At 38.3% G+C, this 22338-nt stretch overlaps 1 protein-coding gene across 1 annotated transcript in view; it reads right to left on the reverse strand.

The window, feature by feature from the left end:
* LOC118636162 (nuclear RNA export factor 2-like) overlaps positions 1-22338 on the reverse strand; it is an 80792-nt gene that overhangs the window by 37126 nt on the left and 21328 nt on the right. Inside the window, 1 exon segment of the mRNA XM_036271188.1 lies at positions 10180-10185. Coding sequence (XP_036127081.1) covers positions 10180-10185 — 6 coding nt within the window.

Here is a 22338-nt window from a genome sequence, read left to right on the forward strand (position 1 = left end):
CTTGGCACAAGGTGGCCGCCTGGCACTTCTTCCTCCAGCAATGCAGCATAGATCAGCAGCATACCCACAGGATAAATGAAAAGGCGTGGTCTCAATATGAATAGAGAAAAATACAGAAAATGTTCTGCAATGGTTTTCTTTGCACAGCCCTTTTAACCACTTGTGTGATCCTGAACTCTTCTATTAACAATAATAAGGTGATTCCAAAATGGTGGCGGAGTAAATGGAAGCTATACAGACCATTTGCCAGGACCAAACAAGAATCACAACTAAAATAAAGACAAATCGTCGAGAAAAAACAACAGAAAAGCAGCTTGCGAGGACCATATAACCAGGGATACTAAATAGATCCTGGTAGGATTGCAGAAGTGCAAGATGGGGGCTGGAATCCCATAGTTAGCAGTGGTTTTAGCCATGAGCAATGCCCTCAGGGTTAAACTCCCAAGCCTGCTCCACAGCACAGAGGCAGGACAGAGTGCTAAAATAGCCACAGCCACTCACCTTGGGCTCTGGGAAAGGGAGGACAGACTGGACTAAAACTGTGTGGGGACACATGGGATTTGGAGGGTGCTCAGAGCTTTTGCTGACTTTCGGCCACAAAGGACTGTGGATATCTTACTTCTTCCCAGGGCTCTGGAGAGAGGCTATGGCTCCTTCCTTGGAAATTTAAGCTCACCCAGCTGGGCCAGAGAAATGCAAAATGAGCCTCATTAGCAACCAGCATCTGCCTCACATACAGAATATCCCCTTATGCTGAACACCTGAGGAAGTTTCTCATTCAACTGAGAACCCAAGGCTCTTCAAGTAACCGCGATTAATACCCTCCAGGCAAAAAGCTACAGGATAACTGAACCTTTCATGGGCTTGCAACTTTACCCAGGAAAGTAAGACTTGACAGTGGTGTATAACGTGGGTCCTGCCATGCTCATCAAAACCCAGTAGAGGGAGCCACAAACAGCAGAACACCAACACCCACAGTGAAAATTTGGCAGACTCCAAAACCCACTGAGATAGCCAAAATACTGAAACAAAGAAACAAATCCCAAATGAAAGAACAAGAGGCCTCTACCGAAGATGAGCTAAATGAAATGCAGTTAGGCAAGTTAACAGAGCTAGAATTCAAAGCCATGATCTTGAGGAAGCTCAACAGCATGTGTAAGGACATGAGAACCAAGAGTAAAGACATAGACATGTTGAAAATCAACCAGTTGGAAATTAAAAACCACCAAGGAAAAAATGAAGAATGACATATCATAAATACAGAACACATTGGAAGAACTAAACAGCAGAGTAGAGGAAGCTGAGGACCAGATCAGTGAATTAAAAAACAGGGTAGAAAAAATCAACCAATCAGAAAGCCAAAAGGAAAAAACGATTAAAAAACAGGAAGACAGCTTAAGAAAACTGTGGGACAACTGGAAATGCAATAATACTCCCTTCATAGGAATCCCCAAAGAAGAAGAAAATGATCAAGGGTTAGAGAATATATTTGAAGAAATAGTGACAGAAAACTTCCCTAATTTGGTTGAAGGAAGAAGGCATTCAAGTTTAAGAAGCACAGAGAGCCCCAAGTAAGAACCCAAACAGGCCCATACCAAGACACATAGTAATTATAATGCCAAAAATTAAAGACAGAGAATCCAAAAAACAGCAAGAGGTAAACAACAGGTTACCTACAAAGGAAAACCCATGAGGGTCAAAGCTGACTTCTCAACAGAAACACTACAGGCCAGAAAGAAATGGTAAGAAGTAATCAAGGTCATGAAAAACAAGGATCTGAATCCAAGACTACTCTATCCAGCAAGGCTATCATTCAAAATAGAAGGTCAAAAAACAAAAAACAAAAACAAACAAACAAACAACAAAAAAAGGCTAAGGAAATACATTAGCACTAAACGAGCACTGCAAGAAATGTTAAAAAGACTGTTGTAATCAGTAGAAGAAATAGGAAGAAAAATAGAACCACATTAAACAAAAATGGCAATAAATAAGTATATATCAATAATCACCTTAAATGAAAATGGATTGAATGCTCTGATAAAAAGACACAGAGCAGCTGACTGGATAAGAAGGCATGACTCATATACATGTTGTTTACAAGAGACTCATCTCACAACAAAAGACTCACACAGGTTGAAAGTGAAGGGATGGAAAAAAATCTTCTAAGCAAACAGAAGGAAAAAAAAAACCTGAGGTAGCAATACTCATATCTAATTAAATAGATTTCAAAATGAAGGCCATAACTAGAGACAAAGAAGACCACTACATAATATTGAAAGGATCTATCCAACAGGAAGATATAATCTTGGTAAACATATATGCACCCAATTTAGGAGCATGAATATATATTGAAAATCTTTGGGAGGACTTCAAAGGAGAAATCAACAGCAATACAATCATAGCAGGGGAATTTAATACTCCGCTGAAATCGCTGGATAGATCTTCTAGACATAAAAGTTAACAAGGAAACACAGACTCTAAATGAAGCACTAGATCAAATGGATTTAATAAATATCTACAGAGAATTATACCCCAAAACCACGCAATTCACATTCTTCTCAAGGGCACATGGGACAATCTCAAAGATAGACCACAAGTTAGGACACAAACTAAGTCTCTACAAATTCAAGCAGATTGAAATCATATCAAGCATCTTCTCAGATCACAATGGCATGAAACTAGAAATCAATTGGAACAAGAACTTGCAAAGATATTTGAAAACATAGAGGCTAAATTGCATGTTATTGAACAATGAATGGGTTACCATGGAGATCAAGGAAGATATTAAAAATTTCTGGAAACCAATGAAAATGAACACAGAACAACACAAATTCTATGGGATGCAGCAAAAGCAGTTCTGAGAGGGAATTTCATAGCACTAAGGGCCTACCTCAACAAGCAAGAAATTTCTAACAGAATATCTAACCTCCCAACTTAAAGAACTAGAAAGCAAACAAAAAGAAAACCCCAGAGCAAGTAGAAGGAAGGAAATAGTAAAGATCACAGCAGAAATAAATGACATGGAGACCAAAAAACAATTCAAAGGATCATTGAAACAAAGAGGTGATTCTTTGAAAAGATGAACAAGATTGATGGACCCTTAGCTAGACTCACCAAGAAACAAAGAAAGTGAACCCAAATACACAAAATCAGAAATGAAAAAGAAGAAATAATAATTGACACCACAGAAATACAACAGATTGTTAACAAATATTATGAACAATTATACGGCAACAAATTCGACAATCTAAGTGAAATGGACAAATTTTTTGAAACACATAGTCACCCAAATCTGGACAGGGAAGAGATAGAAAACTTGAACAGACCTAAAACAACAAAATAAATTGAAGATGTAATAAAGACTCTCCCAGCAAACAGAAGCCCAGGCCCGGACGACTTCATGGGGGAATTTTACTGAAAATTCAAAGAAGAACTAATACCCATTCTTCTCAAACTATTTCATAAAATTCAAGAAGAAGAAAGCCTTCCAAACTCACTTTATGAAGCCAGCACAATTCTTTTTGCAAAACCATAAAAAGACGCTATAAAGAAAGAAAACTACAGACCCATTTCCCTGATGAACAGATTCGCCAAAATCCTGAACAAAATACTAGCAAATCGAATCCAGCAATACATCAAAAAAATTATTCACCATGACCAAGTGGGATTCATCCCAGGGATGCAAGGATGGTACAATATTCACAAATCAATAAATGTGATACACCACATAAACAAAATGAAAGATAAATATCACATGATCATATTAATAGATGCTGAAAAAGCGTTGGACAAAATCCAGTACCCTTTTCTGATAAAAATGCTCAGCAATCTAGGAATAGAGGGATCATATCTCAACATAATAAAGGCCATATATGAAAAACCTACAGCCAACATCATACTCAATGGGCAAAAACTAAAAGCATTTTCCTTAAGAACAGGAACAAGATAAGGATGCCCACTTTTACAACTCTTATGTAACATAGTACTGGAAGTCGTAGCCACAGCAATCAGACAGGAATAAAAAATAAAAGGTATCCAAATTGAAAAGAACAACATGAAATTGTCATTATTTGCAGATTACATGATACTATACGTAGTAAACCCCAAAGACTCCACCAAAAATTTACTAAACTTAGTAAATGAATTTGGCAAAGTAGCAGGATATAAAATTAACGTCAAGAAATCGATGGCATTCTTATACACCAATGATGAACTCACAGAAAGAGCAACTAAAAATACAATCCTATTTACCATCGCAGCAAAAAAGTTAAGATACCTAGGAATAAACTTAACCAAAGAAATAAAAAACTGATTCACAGAAAACTATAGGTCATTTTGAAAAGAAATAGAGAAAGACATAAAAAAGTGGAAGCACATACCTTGTTCATGGATTGGAAGGATTAACATCATCAAAATATCCATATTACCCATAGCCATCTATAGATTCAATGCAATCCCCATCAAAATATCAACGACATACTTCACAAACCTAGTACAAATACTTCAAAAGTTCATATGGAACAAAAAAAAATTTTTTGAATAGCCACTGCAATCTTGAAAAAGAAGAATAAAGTTGGAGGGATCATATTACCAGATTTCAGGTTATATTACAAAGCCACTGTAATCAAAGCAGTCTGGTACTGGAACAAGAACAGGCATATAGACCAGTGGAAGAGTACAGAGAACCCAGAAATGGACCCAAGGCAATATGCTCAATTAATATTTGACAAAGGTGGCAAAAACATACAGTGGAGTGAACACAGCCTCTTTAATAAATGGTGTTGGGAAAACTGCACAGTTACATACAAAAAATGAAACTAGACCATCAACTTACACCCTACACAAGAATAAACTCAAAATGGATAAAAGACTTAAATGTCAATCATGAATCCATAAAAATCCTAGCAGAACCTGTCGGCAACAAAATTTCAGACATCATTCGCAGCAGAATTTTCACTGATACATCACCTAAGGCAACAGAAACAAAGGAGAAAATGAACACATGGGACCAAGTCAAATTTAAAAGCTTCTGCCCAGCAAAAGATACAGTCATCAAAATGGAAAGGCAACCCACTGTATGAGAGTGCATCATTGCCAATGATATATCAGACAAGGGGTTAATTTCCAATATATATAGGGAGTGCTCATAGAACTCAACAAAAGGCAAACGAAGAACCCAATTAAAAAATGGGCAGTGGAACTAGATGCCTCTCCAAACAGGACATACAAATGGCTAAGAGACATATGAAGAAATGCTCAACGTCACTAACCATCACAGAGATGTAAATTATAACAACAATGAGGTATCACCTCACACCTGTCAGAATGGCCGTCATCAACAAATTATCAAACAACAAGTGTTGGTGAATATGGGGAGAAAAGGGGACTCTAGTACACTGCTGGCGGGAATGTAGACTGGTGTAGCCACTATGGAAAACAATATGGTGTTACCTCAAAAAATTAAAAATGGAACTGCCATTTGACCCAGTGATCCCACTTCTAGGAATATCCCCTAAGAATCCTGAAACAACAATCAGAAAGAATATATGTACCCCCATGTTTGTAGCAGCACTATTTACAATAGTTAAGATCTGGAAACAGCCCTAATGTCCATCAGTAGATGAATGAATATAAAAGCTTTCATACATATACACGATGAAGTACTATGTAACTATAAGAAATAAACATCTCTTATCCTTTGAGACGACAATGAGGGAACTGGAAAGTATTATCCTAAGTGAAAGAAGCCAAACAGAGAAAGACGAGTATCATATGATTACTTATTTGTGGAATATAATGAACATTACAGTCTGAGGAATAGCGTAGTCCCAGAGACATGGAAGTGGGGTACAGACTGACAATTTCCAGAAGAAGGGGTAGTGGGGGATTGACAAACCACAGAACTTAATATGCATGTATATATGAACAATGGAAATGGACAACAAAGCTGGGGACAGGGTGGGGAGGGTGGGGAAGGAGTAAATCAGTGGGAGGGCAAGGAGAAACATCTGTAATAAAAATTAATTAATTAATTAATAAGAAAATAAAAATGCACAAAGGACCTGTATAGACACTTTCCAAAGAGAACATACAGATGGCCAATAGACATGGAAAAGGATGCTTAATATCACCAGACATCAGAGAAATGCATATTAAAACTACAATGATATATCACCTCACACCTGTTAGAATGTCTATCATCAATAAATCAACAAACGACAAGTTCTGGGGGTGATGTGGAGAAAGGGAAACTTCGTGCACTGTTGGTGGAAATGCAGATTGGTGCAGCCACTGTGGAAAGCTGTGTGGAGTTTCCTCAAAAAATTAAAAGTGGAACCGCCTTATGACCTAGCAATTCCACTTCTGGGAATATATCTGAAGAAACTGAAACATTAATCTGAAAGAATATATGCAATCCTATGTCCATTGCAGTCTTATATACAATAACCAAGATTTGGCAGCAGCTCAAGTATTCAATAGTAGATGAGTGGATAAAAAAAACCTGTGGTAAACTCACATACTGGAATAGTACTTGACTGTAATTAGAAAGATATTCTTACTCTTTGAGACTGCATGGATGAAACTGGAGAGTATTGTACTAAGTGAAATAAGCCCATCAGAGAAAGACAAATATGATATGATTTCAATTATGTGTGGAATGTAGTGAACAAAATAAAGTAAACAAACAAAATAGAAACACACTCATAGATACAGAGAATGTACTGGCCTGCTCCCATCACTTTGTCCTGATTGGATAAACAAAAGGCCAACTATGAGGCTTTCAGAGGCAAACTGAGGAAGTATCAGCTGGCCTGGTACTCCTCTAAATGAATTTGTCCTCTAAGTAAATTTGTTAGTTTTTAGAACCTAGAAAATGTAATGAATAGCAGGATAGATGCATGCTGACCCAGTTCACCCAGTTCCCTTTCGCCTTAGTTCCCTCCCACCTCCGTTCCCTCCCACTTATTGATAACTGCCTCTGCTTCTGTACTTGCTTGCTTGCTCTTTCCCAAGGCCAACAAGAAATGCTAGTTGCAGAAGTTTGTAATAAAATCAGCTGAAAGTCGGGGCTGATCTCTGAGAACTGGGGATCAGTTGCTGGCCGGCTTTGCTCTCTATTTGGCTTTAATTTGGCTCTGATGTTCTCTTGGTTCTCTAGCACAACAGAGAGCACACTGACAGCTATCAGAGGGGAGGGGTTGAAGGCTGGGTTAACAAGGGGGAAGGAATTAAGGGATAAAAAACATAAAAACAAAAAACTCATAGACACAGACAACAATATGGTGATTACCAAAGGGGTGGAAAAGGTAATGGGGGATAGATGTTGATGAGGAGAGACTTGATTGGGGGTGGTGAGCACACATTACAATATTCATTATAGAATTGTATACCTATATAATTTTATTAACTAATATCATTCCAATAAATTAAATAGGAAAAGAAAAAATAAACGACAAATGAGACTACATCAAACTTAAAAGTTTTTGCACAGCAAAGGAAACCATCAACAAAACAAAAAGACAACTTACTAAATGGGAGAAAATATTTGCCAATCATACATCAGATAGGGGTTAATATCCAACATTTATAAAAATTTCATAAAACTACACACACACACACACACACACACACACACCAATCCAATTAAAAAATGAACAGTCTGGTCCAACTGATATGGCTCAGTGGTTGAGCATTGACCCATGCAGTAAGAAGTCGCCAGTTTGATTCCTGGTCAGGGCACTTGCCTAGGTGTGGGCCAAATCCCCAGTGGGGGGCATGCAAGAGGCAGCCAATAGATGTTCTCTCTCATCAGTGTTTCTATCTCTCTCTCCCTCTTCCTTCCTCTCACTCTAAAATCAACAAAAAGTAATATTTTTAAATGGACAGTCTGAATCCTACTTCTATGTCTCTGGGTCTATTTTGTTCATCAGCTTATTTTGTTTATTATATTCCACAAATAAGTGAGATCAAGTAATACTTGTCTTTCTCTGACTGGCTTATTTCAATTAGCATAACACTCAGAGGGGGTGTGGGGAGGAAAGACATAAACCAAAGAACTTATGCATATAAGCATAACCAATGGACACAGACAACAATGCGGGAGGGGGGGTTGGAAATGAGGGGAGGGTGTCAATGGGGAAAAAGGAGAAACATCTGTAACAAAACTTAATTAATTAAATAACATGAAAGAAAATAGATCTTTATAGATGTAATCAAGGTAAGATGAGGCTATTGGGGTGAGCCCTAATCCAATATGAGTGGTGTTCTTACAGAGACAGACACACAGAGAGGGAAGACAATGTTAAAAAAAAATAGACAGAGAACCTGAATAGACACTTCTTCAAGGAGGACATACAGATGGCCAATAGACATATGAAAGGATGCTCAACATCACTAATTATGAGAAATGCAAATTAAAACCACAATGAGATATCACCTGACACCTGTCAGAGTAAATGTCATCAATAAATGCACAAATGACAAGTGTTGGTGAGGATGTGGTGAAAGGGAAACTTCATGCACTGTTGAAGGTAATACAGATTGGTATGGTATCAATGTTCCTCAAAAAATTAAAAATGGAACTGCCTGATGACTCAGCTATTCCACTTTTGAGGATTTATTCAAAGAAACCCAAAAAACTAATTCAAAAGAATATATGGGCCCTGACTGGTGTGGCTTAGTTGGTTGGGTATCTTCCCATGCACTGAATGGTTGTGGGTTCGATTCCTGGACAAGGCACATGCCCAGGTTGAGAGATCAATCCCTGGTAAGGGGCATGCAGGAGGAAGCCAATCGATGTTTTGCTCTCACATCAATGTTTCTCTTTCTCTCTCCCTCTCTCTCTGAAAAAATCAATAAAATATTTTAAAAATTAAATAAAACAGAATATATTCACCCCTATGTTCATTATAGCATTATTTACAATAGCCAAGATTTGGAAGCAGCCCAAGTGCTCATCAGTAGATGAGTGGATAAAAAAAGCAGTTATATATATGAAATTAAATATTACTTGATCATAAAAAAATTTACCATGTGCAACAACATGGATGGACCTAGAGGGTATTACACTTAGTGAAATAAGTTAGTCAGAGAGATAAATACCATATGATTTCACCTATATGTGGAATCTAAAGAACAAAATAAATGAAGAAACATAACTGAAACAGACTCATAGACACTGGTGATTGGCAGATGGAAGAAGAGTTGGGGGACTTAGTGAAAGAATGAAAGGATGAAGAAGTACAAATCGGTAGTTACAAAACAGTCATGGAGATGTAAAGTACAGCATAGAGAATATAGTTAATAATATTGTGATAACTGTCTACGGAACCAGTTAGATACTGGAAATATCAGGTGGGGGGGGCACTTTGTAAAGTATATGATTGTCTGCCAGTAGTTCTCAACCTTCCTAATGCTATGACCCTTTAATACAGTTCCTCATGTTGCGGTGACCCCCAACCATAAAATGATGTTTGTTGCTACTTTATAACTATAATTTTGCTACTGTTATGTCTTAGACGACCCCTGTGAGAGGGTCCTTTGACCCCCAAAAGGGTCGCAACCCACAGGTTGAGAACCACTGGTAGCCACTTTGCTATACACCCGGAATCAATACAAAATAATATTGAAAGTAAACGGTAATTGAAAATCAAAAATTAAAATAAAAAATGTCATAAAAATCAGTTATGTTGATGATTGCACAACTCTGTGAATATACTAAAAACTACTCAACTGTATACTTTAAGTAGGTAATTTTACATTATGTAAATTATAACTTTATAAAGTTTGCCCAAAATAAGTGGCTACATATATTCATAACCTCATGAAGATCATGTTTGTCATTATTGTGAATTAGGCTTTATGTTGCTTCCAAATAACAGAAACTGTAGTGAAATTAACTTTGTATTTATATATATTTTAAACTCTTAAGGTGAGGTTTTAAAATGTGATTTTAAAAATGCTATGCTTGGAATTTCATGGAAGATGGTGGCAGGCAGGACCAGAGGTAGGGGGAGTGTGTGAGAGTGAGCAAGTGTGTAAGAGAGTGTGAGTGGAAGTGAAAATGGACTACCAAACCCCAGCAATGCAGAGCTGCTCAGCAGGAAGTTCCTGTGCTGTGGACGAGAGCAGCTGGCTACCGCGGTAAGCAGCTCTTCAGGGCACTTCTCCCTGTATTACGGGGAGGTCCCACCATTTTGGAAGATCCCGGGTCTTCCCTGGGAGGAGGCGGTGGAAGCGGCTAGGCCTAGCAACCCGAGCTCACCAGCACACCTGGCACTATTGGACCAGTGGACACTCTGTGTCAACACAGACTGGTGCATAGTAGTGGAGCTCCCAAGGTGCCGGTCACAGAAGCCACAGACAGCCCAGGCTCAGCACCATCCCCCATAGTAGCAGCCCCATCAGAGTCCAGATATAACTTCAGCAACAGAGGCTAGAAAGCAGACATCCATCCCCAGGCAACAAAAGCACAGACCAGCAGCTGAGACCCATACCCAAAAACTACAGCAAAAGCTGAGCAGGAGTTGATCCCTAAGGGGCAGCAGCACTCCCCAGCCACCAGCAGCAGGACCTGGGACTCCACAGAGGTCTGTGCTGTCCAATAGCTCACAAGAGCAGTGGAAAGACTGAGCCCTAGAGAGACTGGTGCAATCCAACTGCCCCCCACGGGAACTGCAGGGTGTGGGGGCACCAGGGAGGCCTGTGCAACCCAGCAGGGACTGTGAAATTCAGTTATCCATGGGACCTGAGGGGTGATGAAGCACCAGAGAGGCCTGCATGACCGAGCAGGGACTGTGCCATCTAGTTACCTGCAAGACCTGCCGGGTGCTGAAACACCAAAGAGGCCTGTGCGACCCAGCTGGAATTGTGAGATGTAGTTACCCACGGGATCTGCCAGGTGCTGAAGCACCAAAGAGGCCTGTGTGATCCAGCAGGGCCTGTGCCATCCAATTACCCAGGGGATCTGCAGGGTGTTGAAGCAACAGAGAGGACTGTACTACCCGGCAGGGACAGTGTGATCTAGTTACCCACAAGGCCTGTGGGGTGCTGAAGCACCCGACAGGCCTGTGAGACCCAGCAGCCCATAAATAGGCATAGAACTGGGTCCCTAAAGAAACTGTTTGATCCAGTTACCCGTGGGACCTGCAGGGTGCTGGGGCACCAGGAAGGCCTGTGCGACCTAGTTGTGCACAAGATAGGCATAGAGGATGTGAAAAGGGAGGCAGAGTGAATGGAAGCTGCACGGACAATCTCCCAGGACCAAATGGGAATTACAACTAAAATGAAGACAAATCCTCAGAAAAAAGCAACATAAAAGCAGCAGGACAGGACCATATAACCAGGAACATTGGTAGAATCTGCGGAGGCACAAGAGGGTGGCAGGCTGGGAGCCCATGGACAGCAGAAGTCTTAGTTATGAGCAGCGCCCTTGGAGAATAAAGACCAAGCCTGATGCACAGTGCAGAGTGCCCGGACAGAGCACTAAAATAGCCACAGCCACGCACCTGGGGGCTACCACAGAGGGAAGGCAGACTGTGCTGGAACTCTGTGGGAACAACAGGGATTTGGAGGGCACTCAGAGTTTTTGCTGAGTTGTGGCCACAAAAGATGGTGGCCAGTGTGCTCCTCCCCAGAGCTGTGGGTAAAAGCAGCAGCCCACGCCCCTCGGAGATTCAGCCTTTCCCAGGTGAGGCAAAGAAATGCAAATTGAAGCTCATTAACAACCAGCATCTATCCCACCCTTTGGACATCCTCCTGTGTAGAACACCCGGGCTACATTCCAAGGCACTAAGAAACTGAGACTACTAGCCACAAGGAAGAAGCCAGAGGATTACTGAACCTTTCCTGGGCTTGCAAATCTACCCAGGAAAGTAAGACTTGACAGTGGTGTTTAACATGGGCCCACACATGCTCATCCGAACCCTGTAGAGGGAGTCACAAACAGCAGAACACCAACACCCACAGGGAAAATTTGGCAGGCTCCAAAACCCATTGAGATAGCCAAGATGGTGAAACAAAGAAACAAATCCAAAGGAAAAAAACAAGAAAACTCTATTGAAGATGAAATAAATGAAATGCAGCTAAGCAAATTATCAGAGGTAGAGTTCAGAGCCATGATCTGGAGGAAGCTCAACAGCATGAGTAAGGACATCAGCACCATGAGTTAAGATATAGAAACATTGAAAACCAACCAAGTGAAAATAAAGAATGACGTAGAATAAATTAAGAAGACATTGGAAGGACTAACCATCAGAGAAGAGGAAGCTGAGGACCAGATCAGTGAATTAGAAGACAGGGTAGAAAAAAAATCAACCAATCAGAAAACTAAAAGAAAAAAACAATTGAAATAAAGGAAAACAGCTGGAGAGAACTGTAGGACAACTGGAAACGCAATAACATTCGCATCATAGGAGTTCCTGAGGAGGAAGAAAATGGGCAAGAGTTAGAGAATATGTTTAAAAATAGTGACAGAAAACTTTCCTAACTTGATGAAGGAAGAAGGCATTCAAGTTCAAGAAGCACAGAGAGCCCCAAATAAGAAGAATCCAAACAGGCCCACACCAAGACACATAGTAATCAAACTGCCAAAAATAAAGACAAACAGAGAATCCTAAAGGCAGCAAGAGATAAGCAACAGGATGCTTACAATGAAATCCTATAAAGCTTTTAGCTGACTTCTCAACAGAAACACCACAGGCCAGAAGGGAGTGGCATGAAGTAATCAAGGTCATGAAAAACAAGGATCTGAATCCAAGACTACTCTATCCAGCAAGGCTATCATTAAAATAGAAGGTCAAATAAAGAAGTTTCCAGACCAAAGAAATAAAATAAAATAAAAAAACTAAGGGAATATATTAACACCAAACCAGCACTGCAAGATATGCTAAAAGGACTGTTGTGACTAACAGAAGTAATAGGAAGAAAAATAGAACCAGACTAAACAAAAATGGCAATAAATAAGTACATATCAATTATTTCCTTAAATGTGAATGGTTTGAATGCTCCGATAAAAAGACACAGAGTAGCTGACTGGATAAAAAAGCATGACTCACATATATGTTCTTTAAAAGAGACCTACCTCACAACAAAAGACTCACATAGGTTGAAAGTGAAGGGATGGAAAAAACTCTTTCAAGCAAACGAATAGAAAAAAAAAGCTGGGGTAGCAATACTCATTTCTTATAAAGTAGATTTCAAAATGAAGGCCATAACTAGAGACAAAGAAAGCCACTACACAATATTGAAAGAATCTATCCAACAGGAAGATATAACCTTGGTAACATATATGCACCCAATTTAGGAGCACCAACATATACTGAAAATTTTTTGGAGGACTTCAAAGAAGAAATCAACAGCAACACAATCATAGCATGGGAACTTAATGCTCCGCTGACATCACTGGATAGATCTTCTAGACAAAAACAAAAAAATTAACAAAGAAACACAGACTCTAAATGAAGCGCTAGATCAAATGGATTTAATAGATATCTACAGAGAATTACACCCCAAAACCATGCAATTCACATTCTCCTCCAGGGCACATGGGTCATTCTCAAAGATAAACCACATGTTAGGGTACAAACTAAGTCTCTACCATTTCAAGAAGGTCAAAACTGTATTAAGCATCTTCTTAGAACACAAAGGCATGAAACTAGAAATCAATTGGCAAAAGAACATACACAGACATTGGATCACATGGAGGCTAAATAGCATGTTATTGAACAATGAATGGGAAACCATGCAGATCAAGGAAGAAATTTAAAAAGTTTCTGGAAACCAATGAAAATGAACACACAACAACACAAAATCTATGGGATGCAGCAAAAGCAGTTCTGAGAGGGAAGTTCATAGCACTACAGGCCTACCTCAAGAAGAAAGAAAAATTTCTAATAAACTATCTAACCTCCCAACTTAAAGAACTAGAAAGCAAACAAAAAGAAAACCCCAGAACAAGTAGAAGGAAGGAAATAGTAAAGATCAGAGCAGAAATAAATGACATGGAGACCAAAAACCAACTCAAAGGATCAATGAATCAAAGAGCTGGTTCTTTGAAAAGATAAACAAGATTGATGAACCATTAGCTAGACTCACCAAGAAACAAAGAGATTGAACCCAAATACACAAAATCAGAAATAAAAGACGAGAAATAATAGCTGACAACACAGAAATACAAAGGCTTGTTAAAAAATATTATGAACAATTATATAGCAAAAAATTCAACAATCTAAGCAAAATGGACAAATTTCTAGATACATATAGTTCCCCAAAACTGGACTGGGAAGAGGTAGAAAACTTGAAAACACTAATAACAAAAAAAAAAAAAAAAAAAAATTGAAGATCTTATAAAGACTCTCCCAGCAAACAAAAGCCTAGGCTCGGATGGCTTCATGGGGGAATTTTACTGAAAATTCAAAGAACTAAAACTCATTCTCCTCAAACCATTAAAAAAAGTTCAAAAAGAAAGACTTCCAACCTTGTTTTATGAGGCCAGTATAATTCTAATTTCAAAACCACAAAATGACACTACAAAGAAAGAAAACGACAGGCCAATGTCCCTGATGAACATAGGTGCCAAAATCGTGAACAAAATACTAGGAAATCTAATCCAGCAATACATAAAAAAAAAAAATTATTCACCATGACCAAGTGAGATTCATCCCAGGGATGCAAGAATGGTACAATATTTGCAAATCAATAAATGTGATACATCACATAAACAAAATGAAAGATAAAAATCATATCATCATATCAATAGACGCTGAAAAAACATTCAAAAAATCCAGCACCCATTTCTGATAAAAACGCTCAGCAATCTGAGAATAGAGGGATCATATCTCGACATAATAAAGGCCATATATGAAAGACCTACAGCCAACATCATACTCAGTGGGCAAAAACTATAAGTATTTCCCTTAAGAACAGGAACAAGACAAGGATGCCCACTTTCACCACTCTTATTTAACATAGTACTGGAAGTTATAGCCTCAGCAATCAGACAGGAGAAAAAAATAAAAGGAATTCAAATAGGAAAGGAGGAAGTTAAACTGTCATTATTCGCAGATGACATGACACTGTACGTAGAAAACCCCAAAGAGTCCATCAAAAATGCTACACTTAATAAATAAATTTGAAAAAGTAGCAGGATACAAAATTAATATCAAGAAATCAATGACATTCTTATACACCAATGGTGAACTCACAGAAAGAGAAACTAAGAAAACAATCCCATTTACCATCGTGGCACAAAATTTAAGATACCTAGGAATAAACTTAACCAAAGAAATAAAGGACATATTCGCAGAAAACTACAGGTCAAGGAAAAAAGAAATAGAGAAAGATATAAAAAAGTGGAAGCACATACCTTGTTCATGAATTGGAAGAATTAACATAATTAAAATGTCCATATTACTGAAAGCAATCTATAAATTTAATGCAATCCCCATCAAAATGCCAATGACATACTTCACAGAACTAGAACAAATACTTCAAAAATTTATATGGAACCAAAAAAGACCTCGAATAGCCACAGCAATCTTGAAAAAGAAGAACAATACGGCTTTACCTCAAAAATTTAAAAATTGAACTTCCATTTGACCCAGTGATCTCACTTCTAGGAATATACCCTAAGAAGTTTGAAACACCCATCAGAAAGAATATATGTACCCCCATGTTCATAGCAGCACTATTTACAATAGATAAGATCTGGAAACAGCCCAAGTGTCCATCAGTAGATGAATGAATAAGAAAGTTGTGGTACATATTCACAATGGAGTACTATTCAGCTGTAAGAAAGAAAGATCTCTTATCCTTCAAAAGACTGCTTAACATTTAGGAAGGTTAACTGTAATGCCCATGGTGACCATTAAGTATATCACACACACACACACACACACACACACACACACACACACACAAAGTGAATAAGAAATGTAGACTAGGAAAATAATTGATGAACCATAAAATAACTCACTTTAGTAAAAATTGAGAAAGAAAGAAAGATATGAAAAATATAGAAAATATAGCAAGAGGGCAGAAGTGTTTCTTCATTATCAGTAATCACTTTAAATGTAGTGGATTTAACTCACGAATTAAAAGACAGAAAGTGGCAGAATAAATTTTTTTTATTATTTTTTTTATCCTCACCCAAAGACATTTTTTCCATTTTTTGTTCAGACAGAGTGGGAGGGAGAGAGAGGAAGAGAGAGAGAGAGAGAGAGAAAACATCGACGTGAAAGGGACACATCGAGTGCCGGGGACAAACTGCAACTGAAGTACGTGCCCTTAGCAGAAACCAAACCCGGGTCTCTCTGGACCACAAGCAGATGCTCTAACCGCTGAGCCAAACCAGCCAGGGTGCAGAATGGATTTTTAAAAGAAGATACTGCTATATACTATCTACAAGAGATCCAAAGAATGAAATAGGTTGAAATTAAAATAAAGGGGGGGTGGGGGGAGTTAAAAGATAAACCAAAGAACTGATATGCATATATGCATAACCAATGGACACAGAAAACAGTGCTGTGAGGGCAGAGTGGGGGGTGGGAGCAGGGAAGAGGGTGTCAATGGGGGGCAAAAAGGAGGGACATCTGTAATACTTTCGACAATAAAGATAACTTAAATAAATAAATAAATAAATAAATAAATAAATAAATAAATAAAATAATGGGAAAAGGTATTCTGTGCAAGCAAGAAAAAGATAGCTGAAGTGGCTAACTGTACACCAAATTCAGACAAAATAGACATTAAGTAAAAAAAATATTATAAGATAGACACATCATTAAATATAGATAAAAGCATCAATTAATCAAGAACATACAGTAATTATGAACATATATGCACCAAACTACAGAGACCCAACATACATGGAGTGCACAGTGACAGAATTAAAGAGACAAATGAAAGCTCTACAAAATAGTTTATTAATTCAATATCCCATTTTCAATAATGGCTAAAACATCTAGACACAAGGTCAAGAGATAAACAGGATTTGAACAACACTATAAATCCATTACAAATTGACACATGTAGAACACTTCAGCTAACCACGGAATACACATTCTTCTCAATGGTACATGGAACATTCTCCAGAAAAAACATATGTTAGTCCATAAAAGTAATTCTCAATACATTTCAAAAGATTAAAATCATATAAAGTTTCTTCTCTGACTGCAGTGAAATGAAGCTAGAAATTCATGAGGGAAAGCTGGAAAATGCACCAATATATGAAAACTGAACAATACACAGTTAAAGAACTTATTGGTCAGAGAATAAATCATAAGAGAAAATTTAAAATACCTTTAGGCAATTGAAAATGAAAACACAGCATACCAAAAACTTATGAGATGCAGCAAAAGCAGTACTCAGAGGAAAATTTATTAGTCATTAGATAAATGTAAATTGAAACCACAATGGGAATATAAAATGATTGTGCTGCTGTGCAGAACAGTTTGGTTGTTACTCACAAAATTAAACACAGAAATGCCGTATGACTCAGCTACTCTACTACTAGGTGTATCCCAAAATAATTTAACAGAGGTTCTCAAATTTTGTTTTTAAATTTATCTTTATTGTTGAAAGCATTACAGATGTTCCTCCTTTTTTCCCCCATTGATACCCTCCTCCCCACTCCTACCCCTCTCCCACCTTCACTGCACTGTTGCCTGTGTCCATTGGTTATACATATATGCATGTAAGTTCTTTGGTTTATCTATTTTGCCTCCCCACCCCTCTATACTCTGAGTTCATCAGTCTGTTCCCTACTTTCATGTTTCTAGAACTACTTTGTTCGTCAGCTTATTTTGTTCATTAGATTCCAGAAATAAGTGAGATCATGAGATACTTGTCTTTCTGACTGGCTTATTTAGCTCAGCATAATACTCTCCAGGTCCCTCTATGACATCTCAAAGGATAAGAGATCTTTCTTAAAGCTGCATAGTGTTCCATTGTGTACATGTATCACAGCTTTTTTATCCACTCATCTATTGATGGACACTTGGGCTGTTTCCAGATGTTAGCCATTGTAAATAGTGGTGCTATGAACATAGGGGTACATACATTCTTTCTAATTGGTATTTCAGGCTTCTTAGGATATATTCCTAGAAGTGGGATCACTGGATCAAATGGCAGTTCCATTTTTCATTATTTGAGGAAACAACATAGTGTTTTCCATAGTGGCTGCACCAGTCTGCATTCCCACCAGCAGTGTACTAGAGTTCCCTTTTCTCCACACCCTGGCCAACACTTGTTTGATGATCTGTTGGTGGCAGCCATTTTGGCAGGTGTGAGGTGATACCTCATAGTTGTTTTAATTTGCATCTCTCTGATGATTAGTGATGTTGAGCATTTTTTCATATGTCTCTTGGCCATTTGTATGTTTGTTTTGGAGAGGTGTCCATTTAGGTCCTCTGTCCATTTTTAATTGGATTATTTTTCTTCTTTTTGTTGAGTTGTATGAGTACTCTATATATTCTGAAAATTAACTCCTCATCTGATATATCAGTGGCAATTATGCTTGCCCATATAGTGGCTTCCCTTTTTATTTTTATGCTTGTTTCTTTTGCTGTGCAGAAGCTTTTTAGCTTGATGTAGTCCCATGTATTAATCTTTTCCTTTGTTTCTCTTGCCTTAGGCATTGCATCAGTGAAAATTCTGCTATATGTGATGTCTGAAATTTTGTTGCCTACATTTTTTTAGAAATCTCACATTTTAATACATCACCTTGCACATAAGGAATCAAGTAATGTGGAATACAAAATAGTCAAGTGTACAAATTATAAAGCATATTTTCAGGCCTGATTGAGATCATGATCACAGATACAGGGGGGTAAACATCTGTACAGTTTCACTTCTATCAATTTAAAAGGAATCATGCCCCCCATTTTTTAGGATAACCCCCACAGAAGGAAACATTATAAGAAAATATAAAGGAGACCCAAAGGGAATTGGCAAGTTGACAGCTGCTTAAGATATGGAAATCGGTGGTTCAAAATTGAGGTGCACAATAATTCTTATGTCTAGAGAAAAAGTTTCTAAACATTGCATGCCCTGGAAATCCAGGCTAAATATGAACATTTAACAGAAAAGGCACTCTTATTTCACCACATAACTTAATTGTGTTCACCCAATCCAGCCTTGGGAGTTTTTCCAGGATGCATAGAGAAAAAAATCACACATGGACAATGAATAAAGAAAATACTTATTTAATTAACCACTCTTCAGGGACTAAGAATTCAGACTGCTGGTTTAACTACTCACTTAAGGAAACTAGAAAACTGTCTAACATTTACATAGGCTTTTGTGTCATGAAATGGGTTTGTAGAACAATGTTTGTTAGTGTTTGTAAAAATGAAATGAGTTTTGTTTGTTTTTGTAATCAGATTTTTTCCCCTCATACACGATTGAGAGTACTGGTCTTATATTCATTTCACATTGCATGATTTTCTTCTTCTTTCCTAGAAAAAATGCTAATACACTATAGCTCATCAAGAAGTTCCATATGAATCTCTGCTTCCTGGGACCCTCAATTTGTCAGTTTCACTCTTGCACTGGTCTTGTCCAACCCTGGAGTTGGCAATCTTAGCCTGCACTAGGCCAAACCTGGGGCTCTCTACCTCAGCTACATCACAGTGCTCGAACCCCTTAGGAGATGGAGAGGTCGAGATCAATGAATGCCTTGGTCATGGGCTCTGCAGACCAGCACCCAAATACTGGAAAAAGCATGTGTGAGCAAAACTCTGATAGTTACTTTCTTATTCTTTGTTTTAGTTTTTAAAATCCCCAAATGGAGCCTTAGTAATAATAGCTATGAGGAGAAGGCAGAAAGCAAGGGGAACGGTTCATTGATTAAAGTCCATAGCCCTGAAACCACGAAAACTACAGAGACATTGGTGGTATAGGACACCTGTCCCCCTTAGCTCATTTTAACCTCCAAACAACCCCATCTGCTAAGATTGGGCAGCTGGCATCCCAATCAGAAGAGCAGAGGTCCAGGGAGATGGGTGATTTTTATTGAATTCAAGTATTCTTCCCCTTTATCAGAGCAGTGCCCGTGCCCACTAAGTCCCAAGAATAACTTGGTGGGATTTTGTTATTCTTGTTGTCCACATTTTCTTCGAGGATTTTTATGGATTCACGAGTCACATGTAAGTCTTTTATCCATTTTGAGTTTATTCTTGTGTATGGTGTAAGTTGGTGGTCTAGTTTCTTTTTTTGCACATAGCTGTCCAATTTTCCCAACACCATTTATTAAAGAGGCCACCTTTACTCCATTGTATGCTTTTGTCAACTTTGTCAAATATTAATTGAGCATATTGTCTTGGGTTAATTTCTGGGTTCTCTATTTCAAGCCATTAATCTATATATGCCTGTTCTCATGCCAGTACCATGCTGATTTGATTACAATGGCTTTGTAGTATCACCTGATATCTGGTATTGTGATCCCTCTTACTTAGTTCTTCTTTTTCAAGAATGCTGTGGCTATTCAAGGTCTTTTATGGTTCGATATAAACTTTTAGAGTGTTCTTTCTAGTTCTGTGAAATATGTCATTGGTATTTTAATAGGGATTGCATTGAATCTACAGATTGCTTTGAGTAGTATGGACATTTTAATGATGTTAATTCTTTCAATACCCACACCTTTTTTATCCACTCATCTACTGATGGACATTTGGGCTGTTCCCAGATCTTAGCCATTGTAAATAGTGCTGCTATGAACATAGAGGTGCATATATTGTTTCTTTTTTATTTAATTAATTAATTAATTAATTATGGTTACAGATGTTTCTCCTTTTACCCCCACTGATTCCCTCCTCCCCCTCTCTCCCTGCCCTTTCCCCAGTTTGTTGTCCATGTCCACTGTTCATGCATACATGCATATAAGTTCTGTGATATATCTCTTCCCCACCACTCCCCTATTTAGGGGAATGACAGTCTGTATCCTACTTCCGCGTCTCTGGAACTACCCCATTCCTCAGACTGTTATGTTCATTCTATTCCACAAATAAGTGAGATCATATGATACTTGTCTTTCTCTGTTTGGCTTGTTTCACTTGGATGATACTTTCCAGGTCCCTCCATGTAGTCTCAAAGGATAAGAGGTCTTTCTTTCTTACAGCTGCATAGAACTCCATTGTGTATATGTACCACAGCTTTTTTATCCATTTGTCTACTGATGGACACTTGGGCTGTTTCCAGATCTTAGCTATTATAAATAGTGCTGCTACAAACATGGGAGTACATATATTCTTTCTGATTAGTGTTTTAGGCTTCTTAGGGTATGTTCCTAGAAGTAGGATCACTGGGTCAAATGGAACTTCAATTTTTAATTTTTTGAGATAACACCATATTGTTTTCCATAGTGGCTGCACCAGTCTGCATTCCTGCCAGCAGTGAACCAGAGTCCCTTTTTCTCCACACCTTCGCCAACACTTGTTGTTTGATGATTTGTTGATGGCGGCCATTCTGACAGGTGTGAGGTGATACCTCATTGTTGTTTTAATTTGCATCTCTCTGATGATTAGTGAAGATGAGCATTTCTTCATATGTTTCTTATCCATTTGTATGTCCTGTTTGGAGAGGTGTCTATTTAGTTCCTCTGCCCATTTTTGAATTGGATTCTTTGTCTTCCTCTTGTGGAGTTGTATGAGCACTCTATATGTATTGGAAATTAACCCCTTATCTGATATATCATTGGCAATTATTCTCTCCCATACAGTGGGTAGCCTTTCCATTTTGATGATTGTATCTTTCGCTGTGCAGAAGCTTTAGAGTTTGATGTAGTCCCATGTGTTCATTTTCTCCTTTGTTTCTATTGCCTTAAGTGATGTGTCAGTAAAATTTCTGCTGCATAAGATGTCTGAAATTTTGTTGCCTACAGTCTCTTCTAGGATTTTTATGGATTCATTAGTTACATTTAAGTCATGTATCCATTTTGAGTTTATTCTCGTGTAGGGTGTAAGTTGATGGTCTAGTTTCATTTTTCTGCAAGTAGCTGTCCAATTTTCCCAGCACCATTTATTAAAGAGGCTGTCCTTACTCCACTGTATGCTCTTGCCACCTTTGGCAAATATTAATTGAGCATGTTGCCTTGGGTCCATTTCTGGGTTCTCTGTTCTGTTCCACTGGTCTATATGCCTGTTCTTTTGCCAATACCAGGCTGTTTTGATTACAGTGGCTTTGTAGTATAACCTGAACTCTGGTATTGTGATCCCTCCAACTTTGGTCTTCCTTTTCAAGATCGCTGTGGGTATTCGAGGCCTTTTTTGGTACCATAAGAACTTTTGAAATAATTGTTCTAATTCTGTGAAGTATGCCGTTGGTATTTTGATGGGGATTGCG

The sequence above is a fragment of the Molossus molossus genome, unplaced genomic scaffold, assembly GCF_014108415.1.
Source record: "Molossus molossus isolate mMolMol1 unplaced genomic scaffold, mMolMol1.p scaffold_m16_p_2, whole genome shotgun sequence".
NCBI lineage: Eukaryota > Metazoa > Chordata > Mammalia > Chiroptera > Molossidae > Molossus > Molossus molossus.